Source organism: Chaetura pelagica, unplaced genomic scaffold (genome assembly GCF_000747805.2).
Source record: "Chaetura pelagica isolate M959 unplaced genomic scaffold, ChaPel_1.0 scaffold328, whole genome shotgun sequence".
Classification (NCBI taxonomy): domain Eukaryota; kingdom Metazoa; phylum Chordata; class Aves; order Apodiformes; family Apodidae; genus Chaetura; species Chaetura pelagica.
In genome coordinates this window covers 1,228,169-1,239,873 of record NW_009954216.1, presented here as the reverse complement: position 1 = coordinate 1,239,873, position 11,705 = coordinate 1,228,169, and the positions used below count along the sequence as shown (strand labels likewise).

Sequence of the window (11,705 nt, the reverse complement as noted above, 5' to 3'; positions counted from 1 at the left end):
TCCACCCCTTGACCTGCTCTGGGGTGCATCCCTTGGGAGAGAGGCTGGATCAAAGGCAGAGCAGCTGAATCTCCTTGGGACTCCAGCAGGAGTGTTTACTGAATTAGCTCTAAGAATCATCACTGTCATACAGATCCACTGTTGGGTTCAAAAAATGACTTCCAGGAGACCTATTCCAGCAAGATTGTGCAATCCAGCATGAACCACTCGTGTTAACCCCCCACTTGATGCCAGGAGTGACAGAGAGCCCAGCTGCTGCCTGCAGAGGGACATGGTGGGCACACTCCTCCTCACTCCAAGTGCTGGCTGGGGTGAGGGACTCCTGGGAGAGGGAGCAACAGGGATGGGCTCTTTTCCTGCATCCTTCATTGATGTATAATGGCAGGAGGTAGGCCCCTTCATTCCCATACACCTCACCTGCCCACGCAGGGTAATCTCAGCCCCCAACCCCAGTGCTCTGAGGCCTCCTGAAGTGCTTGTGTAACCACAAAAGTTTTATGGCAAACAGCATTAATAAAATGCAAGCTCAAGGAAAACAACAAATTAACATTTCTCATATTTTTAGTTCAATACTTAATTACAGAACTTTAAAACAAAGTAGAACAGTCGGGTAATTAAAGGTGGATGTCTGTCTTTGATAATTTTTTCCCTTAGGAAAAAATATGGCTCTACATTTTCCTTACAAATGCCTCAAGAAAACAGTTGGAACAGCAGTTTAAATCAAGGCAATTAAATAAAGGCCAATTCCTGCTCTACCATCCCCGCTGAAGTAAACAGGGATGCAGAGACACAAATGGGGGACAGAATTTGGATCATTATACCTCATTTGTTCACATATTTTTGTATACTAAATATCAGTACCTCCTCGAATCCCTTTGAATGGGTAAAAAAATGCCACGAGCAGGTTCATAAGCACAGCCAGGTTGAAGGAGATGCTGCTCCAGAAGGACATGTTGCGAGCACACCAGTACAGGAAAGGCTGAGCTGCAAAACAGAAACAAATAATTAGTTTTAATGGACAATTTAAAAAATAAGAGTTCTATTAAAAAAATTAAACTCCACCAAAGCTCAGTTTATTTTCAGTTTGCCCAAAAGGAGAGCATCAACAGCAGCAGCATTCATGCCTTATTCTGAACTTTATTTGAGGATTCTTTATCTTTGGGGTACTTCCAGGTTCTCAGACAGTGTTTTAAGGCAAAGGATTCATGTTAAAAAGGAAAGTATTTTCAAACATGAACTGATCTAGCAGCAGCAGGAGAACAAGTTCAGAAATGCCAGAGGTTAAGGACTTCAGGTTTGCTTTAATAATATACTTGTACTCAAAGTCAGACAAAGAACAGTGCCAGCAGCTCACTTACACCAGGTGCTCCCCACCTTCAAGCTTCTTTTCTGCTGTAGCAAACCAGAGAATGTAAAGGTGGACAATCAGGACACAAAATGCAGCACAGAGACATAATAGTAAAGCTGAAACATTTAGGACCAGCTGCCAAGGAAGACAACTTCACTTCAAGCTGATAACAGACTGATCCAGCCCCTGAATAAGCCCCAAGCTGAAGCTGGACTGGCCTTCCCTCTGCCCTGTGAGCAAAGGACACAAGCACAGAGCTAAGTGTACAGTTACACAGCTGCACACTTTACATTCTTAACCTTACATATAAATACTTTTATGAAAATATTCCTAGTTTTAATAATCTATGTAGCTAGAATCAAGAGGCACAGAAAGCAAAAGGACACTTTCTGAAGTGGTCATGGACCAGAAGATGAAGAGAACAGCCAAGAAGCTGCCTTGCTGTAATTCTCTCTGCATAGAGGCAAAATCTCCCTTATTTTAGCTCCTGCAGGCTTCCTGTACTGCACATTGTGTACTGCTGAAATCTAGAGAGGCAAATAAAAAAAATCTATTAAAAATGCTCTCAAAGAAGGGAAAGAACTAACGGTTTTCCCTGTTGGAAAGAGGTTACATGTACAGATATCAGAGGGCAAAGGAAAAGAAGCTCACAGTGAAATTTAGGGAAGAGATGAAAATGCGAAGTCTGGAGCTGAAAGGAAGAGTAAATGAATGAATGCAGCAATTCTGAGCCTCATGGAAACCACCACCTCTCTCCAGCAAATCACCTCTTCTAGCACCCTAAGCAAAAAAATTGGGTTAAAAGAATTACACAATGTCTCATTATACAGAGTTGAAATGCACTAAAAAGCAAATGTAATGAACAGCTGAATGCAAAGGAAAGGACTACAAAAAGGTACCCCTTGCTGCAAGAATTCAGGCTTCATTGCACCTAATTAGCCAGGCACATTAAGCCTCACTGAAATGCCATGTAGCAATGTTCTGAACACAGGATACACTGGTTTCTACATTATTCGTGTTCCCAATTTCATTTTAACTGGAAGAATTTGTAAGCAGGTTGAATTCATTTGTATGAAATCATTACACGAAGCATCATTAACAAGTTCCAGGTTTTACTTTGAACCTTCCTTTGGGGATGGGCACAGACTATCTGCCCTTTGCAGCAGTGCTGCTTGGTTTTGGCAGCTTGGCAGGCTCATTCAGATGTCTTAATTAAGTCTTTGAAGCCTTACAGTGCTCAGATTAGGGGCTGGCACCATGAGCTGAAGGAGGAAATACACGGGTCTTTAAAGGACTTTTTCAGAAAGTCCTTTTCAGATTTGAATAACCTGTAAGTGGTACCACAGGAGCAGAGCACAGAGCCCACCTGTCATGTCTGGAAAACACAAACCTGGGTTTACGATGCAAGAAACAACTGTACAAATGTAGAGTATCACCCAGAAGCCAATCAAGACCTGAAAATTAGGAGACAGACTAAATGATTTCAGTTCCTTAAAGAAAAAATAAATATTCTCCACTTCTGCAGGTTCCTCTTGATCAATTTGTGGTCTGTTGTTAATCATGGATGTTTTCACAGGTTGCCTGAAGTAGCCTCAAAGACAATTAAAGTAACTAAAAAATTTACTTAAGCGACAAAATCTCACACAATATAGAAATGCTGTCAAAGACAAAGCTGCCAGTTTGTTTAGGATGTCAAATGCTCCACATTCTTGTAGAGTCCTTAGAAGCCACAGAATGTTAGGGGTTGGAAGGGACCTCTAGAGATCATCAAGTCCGACCCCCCTGCCAGAGCAGGACCACCACAGAATCTAGGGCAGGTCACTCAGAAACACATTCTATGGGTCTTGAAAGTCTCCAGAGAGGGAGACTCCACAGCCTCTCTGGGCAGCCTGTCCCAGGGCTCCATAACCCTCAGAGTCAAGAAGTTTTTCCTCATGTTGAGGTGGAACTTCCTGTGCTGCAGCTTGAATCCATTGCCCCTCATCCTATCACAGAGCATGACTGAAAAGAGACTGGCCTCTCCTTCTTGACACCCACCCCTCAGATACTTATATCCATTAATAAGATCCCCTCTCAGTCTTTGCTAGACTAAACAGCATCTTAGGAAGCATCCCTGTGGGTATTTTTAGCCTATCAAAAGTACAAATCCATTGTTCAGTGGAAACAACTCCACTCTATTTGGTATTCATACACACAAAAATATTTCAGTAGAGCTGACCAAGTCTCAGGCAGTCTTATCTGCATTTGACTTTGATAATTGTAAACGATGTAATTACCATTTTTTTCTCTGACAAAAGATCCAACATATGTATACACATGTATCCCAATAATCAGAAGCAAATATTGAGTTTCTGTTACCAAATATGCAACGCATCATCAGCTGTAGTGTGAACTGTGCTTACACATCCTAAAATCAAACTGGAAAGAGCCCAGGCTCCTCTCAGAGGTGCAGAGCAAAAGGGTGAGATGCAGTCAGCAGAGCTGGCACCGAGGGACACAATTCTATAAAACATAACTTGCACCATGAGGAAGGTCAGGAGGTCCCTGCTCATCTGATTTTTTCCTGTGATATACAATGCTGATCGAGTACCAGCAAGATCTCTATCAGGGGGAAAACCTTGGGGGGGATTGGCCTGGAACAGGGGGGGCTGGCCCAGCACTGGGGCAGGGTGTGGGACTGAGGCAGCACAGGGCTGTACTGAGCTCTGCTCACACCTTGGGTGGGTATTGACCTGCCTGTGCCCATGCACCAACAACTGGGCTTGAGCTGAGCATGGGGAACAAGAGCAGTATCAGATGGCAGACAGGAAATAACTGCTTTATCTCTCAAGGTTCAGAAGGTTACTGTTGGTAAATTCTGACCACCCACTGCTGCCCACTGAAGCTGAGCCTCACATGCAACATTTTCCCAGCTGCCAGTGGGAACCTGAGAGAAAAGAAGTGCTTAGAAATACTTGTCTTCAGATATTTTAGCATCACAGGGCTAGAAGGGATCTAGTTGCCATGTCTGCCAGTCCACTTCTTGCCCAAAAGGAAGGGCAAATTCTACTGGTACCACTACTGGCAAATGCATGTTTAACCTGTTCTTAGCTCCATTGCTGGAGATGCCATGAGCCCATGCTGATCACCCAGCCTTACTCCTCCTGCAATGCAAGGGGTCTGCTTGGTGTGCCCAGCTCAGGGAAGGGGAACAGCCCACTGCTCTCTTCAGCTGTGTCCTCCCCATTTCTCCCTGCCACCAAATGCTTCTCACTTAAGCTAAGCCTCCAAAATTTGATCCTTCCTGCTGGATCTTAAAAAAAGACGACCTGTGATCCTTCTTACTCCTCTCCCCTGGACCCCCTCCAGCTGGTCCATATTGCTCCTGCATTAAGCCTGACTTCATTACAGCACCTTGCCATCATGCAGAGGAGCAGACTCTTTCAAACAATTACCAAGGTTGCTGCCACACTGGGGAACCATCTGCTACCGAGTCGATGCCTCAGACTCCAAAAACCTGACCTCAGTGCTCGGCTGGTCACACCCCACACAGCCATGCTGGCAGCAGCAACCTACCTCGCAACTTCTTCTGCCAGTTCATCTCATTAAAGAGGTCTTCTGATTTCAGGAAGAAGTCATTGATCTTGCTGCCTTGTTCATCCCTCTCCGTGGTGTAATATATCCGCAGCTTGGACTCCTTGGTCAGGAACTCACAGATACTGGGCACAGGGAAGACGATTTGCTCCATGGTACGGTCCGACCTGACAATCTGAACAGCAGCCTTATCAGAGCCTTTCCTAGTTATTAAACACTTATTTCTTCCTCTGTCTGCTCTTTTCCCTGCCCCTTTGCAACCAGCTATATGTAGAAACTTGGACACATTTCTGTAGAACAGCAGCTCGATAGAGACTTCATTTTAATTTACCTTTCAAAGCAGGCCTGCATTGAGCTCCAAGACTGATCATTTCTTAGCTGGGATTTCCAAGAGGCCCAGGGAATTCTGCACCAAAGCTGTGCTGAAGTTTGGAGCAATCTGGCCACCCAGTTGAGGAATCTTAGCAAATTTTAGCCACATGTCACACAGGCACGTATGAGGAGTAATAGTTATATTTATCTTGCTTATTAGATACTTCTGTGAGCTCTCCATATTTGTGCTTGTTTTACTTTTGAAAAGCATCTCAGATTGCACAGGAGGCCCAACTGCCATTTCAATACAGGAAGAATGGCAAAAGCTATCACTAACTTCACGGCTTCAGCAACAGCACCGGCCAAAATGTAACAGAAGTGAAGTTACACTTCCTCCTGCCAACAGAGCTCTGCTCAGCTCCATCTTAAAGCCCACACATGACAGCTCAGAAATAGCTCCCCCCCCTCAGTGGCTGTCAAAAGATAAAATAAAAAAAAATAACCTCATCTATAAACTCGTGTCAAAGATGACGGTCCACACACAGGTAAGTCAGTTCAATCAAAATACAAAATAACCAGTGTTTAACTCCACAATTTCTCCTCCAAGCAGCTCTTTCCACAGCAGATCCCCCCACCCCCCTCCCAGCAGCCACCAGTCTCCTTGTACCTCAATCTGTGCCGTGTGCTTGGCGTAAAACTCCAGAGCCTCATCTCCCTCTATCTGACCTCCCGGCTTCAGCATGTTCTGCAGCTCTTTGTTGTGTCGAGCCAACTAAAATAAAGGAATGCAGAGGGAGTGGGAGACACCAGATGTCTCTCTATGATATTAAATTTCTGATTTTTGGCATAAAAAAAGAAGTAGTATGCAGTCAGCTGCTAGGAAAGGGCAAAGTTGACAGAAGGCTTGTTCTATTCCAACCAGACACCCTGCAGCTCTATTTTGGGAGCCAGTCAGGATCATTCAAATATGTATTTTTTTATTATCCATGTTATACTCCCCTTTTACCCATCCTCTCCCACCCCTTGCTGGACTTGGGAAACTTCTTCAACATTCACATTCAGCCTGTCCTTCTACAGCCACCTGAATTCAAAGGTGTGCTAATCACACAAGTATCTAGGCAGGGATGGGAGAGAAAATCTGCACCATTTGAACAGCAGATGCACAGAGCACTGCTCCAAAAACGCTTCTGGATACTCTAAACTCATCTTGCAGCACAGTGATGGTCTGTCTTCTCGGAAGCTGAAGGAACAAGAAGTATCTAGTGGAGTGATATATGTAGCATCAATACACTAAGTACATCCAGATGCAATTTTTTTCTTTCACCTTTCAAACATTGTATCAATACAAGGAACCTGACTGGCTCCAGCATCGAGGGAAACCATCAAAGCACAGTGAGATTTCCGCTTACAGTCTAATTGATCCATGAGTAGAATTTCTTTGGGAGTATAGAGTAACCTTTGATACAGCTGAAAAATAATACATTTCTCCCCAGCACTGCCAAGAACTCGAATCAGATGTCTTCAGGAACTTGGTCAAGAGCCTGCCTGCTTCCCATTATAAAATAAAACAAAATATTTTCTTATGTTATAGATTTTTCTCTTCTGATTCTTTAAGGATCAGAATTTGCTCTGATAACAAGAGAACACACCATGAGTATGTCTCAGAGGTGAGCCTCAAAACAACTCCAGGGAAAAGCAGACCTCTTGCTATTCACAGTGATACTTGGGGCCATGAAAGCTGCAGGTGAAATTTTACCTGATGAGCTAATATATAAATGTTGTGTCCCACGTTCCTCGGAGATGCTGCAAGATCTTCCCCGTTCTCTCCATCCTCAAATTCTACCTCTCCCTGCAGATAAGCCTTCTTTATCACTTCCACCTAGAGAGAGACACAGGCCAATGAAGAGACAGTTCAGGCTGAGGGCTGAACCTGCGAAGGCCAGTATGCACCTGGCACTCTTACAGAGGTGCAAGGGAGCTGAGCACAAGGGAGCACATTCAAGGGCATCTCAACACCCAGGACAAAACAGGAGACCTGAGCTCAGCACCGTGGCTACGTGCGCCGAGTCCAGCCCGCAGTGTTTTCAGCTGTACTTTCAAACTCCCGATTGTGTTTTCACCAGTTAATATGTTAACCAGCCCAAAAACCTGCTACAGTCTATTGAACAGCTTCTAGGTCACAAGAAATGTTTCTTTCTGTCTCTTGTGCAAATAATTTCCACACATGGATTCCAAAGTGTCAGCTGATGCTCCTCCTGCCTGGAGCTCAGCACGGCTTCCCTAGTGGCTCGTGCTGCCCAGGAACTGGGCAGACCCACACTCTGTGGATGCTGCACTCATCCAATCAAATTCCTCAGAAGGTTTCCCAGTTGCCAGTGGCACAGACCTCTCACAGCACCTCCAGGATGGACACGGCCACCCCAGTTTTCCCAGTGCTGCCGCCCCTGCCTGGATGGGAAGCAGGAGTTTCGGAGCGACCCGAGGACTCACCAGCTCCTTGGGCCTCATGTTGTAGAGGATCCTTTCTGCGTTCTCGCTGTCGTGCCTGCTCTCCATGATGGCCAGGAGCAGCTTGGAAGCATTGTTCTGAAGGGAGGGAACAAGGCTGCTCACTGCCAGGACTCAGACACGGGGGGGTAGCAGCCACAGCCCTGCCAGCCCTGCTGCTCTCAGCCTCCTGCTCCCTGCAAATCCCAGCCCAGGCAGGGCAGACCTTCCCAGCCTGCCCAGGGCAGGACTCCCACAGCCTCACCAGGCACCCCCTCTCCTTCAGCTGCTGAGACACACCACTTAATAGCATTTTTACCAGTGTATTTCCCAAACCCTACTTATTGGGAGACATCAAGTTAACCCAAGTCAAGGTTTAGATTTCCAGCACTGATGTTCCAAGCTGGTATGATTTTTTTGTGTTACTACAAGCTCTCAGCTCCAAAATGGTGCAGCCCAGCTCTGCTGAAGATGCTGTTGATTAAATCAAAGGACAGCCAAGGCTGCAGACACAGACGTGATCTGCTGCTTTTAGCTGAAAATGACTCTGCAACCTGCTCATGCCAAGAAAGAGAGGGAGGAAATGGGAAACTACCACAAGGCACCAGACTACTTTAATACAAACAATTAAGATTAAAATCCATCACAACTGACAATAAAACCCAATAAAACTATTTAATTTTGAAGTATAATGCTAATTGAGTCTAAAAGCATTTTTTATTTAGAATAATAAAAAACCCACATTACCCATAATAATTGTGTGATTTGGCAATGGAAAACAACTAGACATTGCACTATCAGACAGGACAGTAAGTCAGAAAGGAAGTATTTCTCAAGCATATGCTCTGTGACTGCTGGTGCTAGAAGACAACCTGCTAGTGCATTTTGAAACCAGCACCAGAGCTAATTATTTCAGCACTAATATGAACAGCCCTAAAAAATTCTTGATGATTAAACATCAACTGATTAAACAGCAGTAATAAAGTATTAGGAAACTAGATGCAGCATGAGAATTTTTACTTCCATTGTGTATGTAAAAGCTCACCAACAACAGAGAAGTTTTCATTGACTTTTAATTTTTAACAGGAAATTTATTTTAGGATGCCTCAGCATATCTTGTCTGCACACATCCCCCACCTGAAAACTGGTGACTCCATGTTATTTAGAAGATGAAATACCTGTGACAAACAATCTTTGGGCACTGCCTCCAGCTCCCTGATGCATACATTTTTTGGCACTTATGAATATTAGGATATAATAAACACCCACACAATTCCAACAATAAAATTATGTTTCATCCTACTGTTAATGTGGAACACAGAAAATATCCACTTGCCTTCAGTTCCAACACAAGGTCCATCCTCTTCTTCCCCAAAGGGTTGATGTCATTGAGAATTAATGCAGTGATGATGTCAATGCCGTTGGACTCGTGAGTAGCAATGCAGTTCTGGCCAAAGAAAATTCATCAAACCTCACTAATTGTCTACAATAAAAAGGCAGCCTAGGCTGGTGACCCAGCCAGAAGAGTCACCTCTTTCATCACCTCATAAGCTGTTTGAGATGGATAACTGAACAGAAAACTCCCATCGGTGGAATAACAAGAGATAAAGGCATTTTGTTTCAGGCTGCTCCTATCATCAGCCATGAAACCACCCAGCCCCAGGAAGCAAGAACACGGTTGATAAACGGAGCGTTCACATGCCAAAGCATCCAGGCTGAATACATGGCTAAGGAAGAACACTGTTTTACTAAGATTAGGGAGAGTTTTCTTTCTTTTAGATACACAATCAACACCTACTGCAGTCCTGTCTAACCAAAGAATGTAGATTTCCATAACCTTCTTGCTTACCCTTAAACTCTGTTTTTGTAACAGCCCAGAACTGGAACACACAAGCTGATGGTGGCTTGTTGGCTCCATAAGCCAGAGCCCTGCTCTGCCATCAAGCTCCACTGCAAAGACACATACCTGTATCTAAGGTTGGTTTTTCTACCTGGTCTGTATTGTAGAGAGAAGCTTTTCTTTATGACCTGACACACACTAAAGTTGTCTCTTTAGTACCATTTATTCTAGACTTCCCAGACTTCATTGGCTTAATTTGAAACAGTTATAGCAAAAGTTGTGTTCAGACCAAAAAGGGAAGAATCTGACTCCCTGCTCTAGGACACTGCTGTCCACCCTCCAGGAAGAGGACATGGAGAAGCACAGCTGAAAAGCACAGCTGCCACTGCCCTCTGATCCTTCCCACTGGAGCAAACCCTAATTCTTGAGAATCTAGAAACTCCTGCTTATGCAAAGTATCTTCCCATATCCTTTGCTAGTCATTCAACCTCTGAGGAGCAGAGGAAGTCCAGCTGTGGGTCAGCAACTGCTTTATCCAACAGGATTATTGCTGTCACTTAGTTATTCCTTCCCTGTAACATGGTTACTTAAACCACCATGCTTGTGCTAAAACAGGTATTCCTGCTGGGAGCAGAATGTATCAGTGACAGTGATCATGGTTCAAGCAGAGCTGGACAGAGGCTGCCCCACCCCCAGCAGACACTTGGTGGTCCCTCCCCCATGTCCCTGCTCAAGCACAGGGACAATCAGCAACAACCTGCACCCTGGTCCTACCCACAACCCCATGGTCATCATCTTCATCAACAAAGCTAGAGAGCTCAACCTTCTCCCATCAGGCTGGGGAGTCACCTTTCCGGCCTCGTTAGCAACAGAGCTTGGCTTTAGCAATATCTTCACTAGAAAGTATTTCAAGTACAAAAACTCTCCACTCTCAAGTCTAATGAATCAACTTAAACCCAAGCAAAGCAGAAAAATCTCAGCTTCTTTGAATGGTTCAACTCCTCAGAGGGGCCCCCCGAGAAAGAGAAGTTGAGTATGATGAGTTTTATAAAGAAAAGAAACAAACCAGACCAAAATCCCTTTGTAAGACAAGTAAAGTGAGTGTAGTTACAAGACAAGCCTCTAAGCCAAGGCCTGCAGAGCCCACGCTGCAGGTGGAGGGAGAAAGGGGGATGCTTTTGACAGCCATGGATGTTACCTGGTTCTCGTGGCAAGGCCCCTGGCAGTACTCGGTCAGGCTTTCCAGTGTCTGGTTGATCAGTGCTACATTTTTCTCATTTATATACAGACCAAGAAGCCCAAGTCCACCAGTTGTGCTTCCACAGATGCAGTCCAGGAACTGCAGCGTCTCACACACCAAGTTGTAGTTTGTCTTGTTGTTCTGGCACCGCAGGAAATTCTGTAGGGAGAGTGTCAAAGCATGGAGGGACAGGGAAAAACAACATACACACTGGAGTTGGGATCACAACATTTCAACTTCATCAGCCCACAGTGGCACTGCATGGTGTATTGCCCTAATTGCACTGGAGCCTGGATTTTAAGCCTCTCACAATGTGCTGCTGTCTGGGGCAGCTTGTTGGCTTCATGTTTTCTAGAAGACAAGCAGCAATAAAGGGAGTGTATCCATTAGAGCACTGAAACCCAACATGGAACAGGCTACTGGCTGCAGATCAGAAGCTCTCCTGAGCCTGGAAGCTTTCCTTCTAGCCAACCTGCTGCATTTCCCTGCTAACCACCACTCAAGGCTCTCCCCTCCTCCCCACACCTTTCTCCAAGGCAGAAGCAGCAATTCCCAGGCTCTGGCTCCACAGCAGAAGCACCTGCACAGGCAGCACAGAGCCTTGAAGGAAAGTGCCTTGAAATGCAATTCTCTCAATTGCATTTCTCCCCACATCATTATTGTAATCCCTGCTTGAAGCTGCTGATTAGGAGCTGCTCCTCTAATGAAATGCCAGATTTATCAGCATGGATTAAAGATGCCTCCTCTCTCCTGTACTGCAAATAAAAAAACACAAACCAAACCAAAGCAAAGGACAAATTAATGAAAAACAAATTCTCATTGACTCTGATGCTGCTTGTCAGTGTGTTCCCAGCAGCACACTGGAGATGGACAGCCACCACCACTTTCTTTTCCTTGAAGTTTCA

At 44.9% G+C, this 11,705-nt stretch overlaps 1 protein-coding gene across 1 annotated transcript in view; it reads right to left on the bottom strand.

The window, feature by feature from the left end:
- The window catches only part of ITPR1 (inositol 1,4,5-trisphosphate receptor, type 1), a 173,056-nt gene that overhangs the window by 44,626 nt on the left and 116,725 nt on the right, over window positions 1-11,705 (bottom strand). Inside the window, exons 46-52 of the mRNA XM_010003374.1 lie at window positions 10,759-10,959; window positions 9,057-9,167; window positions 7,724-7,819; window positions 6,990-7,112; window positions 5,901-6,005; window positions 4,904-5,096; window positions 862-984 (exon numbers count right to left, since the gene is read on the bottom strand). Coding sequence (XP_010001676.1) covers window positions 862-984; window positions 4,904-5,096; window positions 5,901-6,005; window positions 6,990-7,112; window positions 7,724-7,819; window positions 9,057-9,167; window positions 10,759-10,959 — 952 coding nt within the window. The remainder of the gene's footprint in view (window positions 1-861; window positions 985-4,903; window positions 5,097-5,900; window positions 6,006-6,989; window positions 7,113-7,723; window positions 7,820-9,056; window positions 9,168-10,758; window positions 10,960-11,705) is intronic.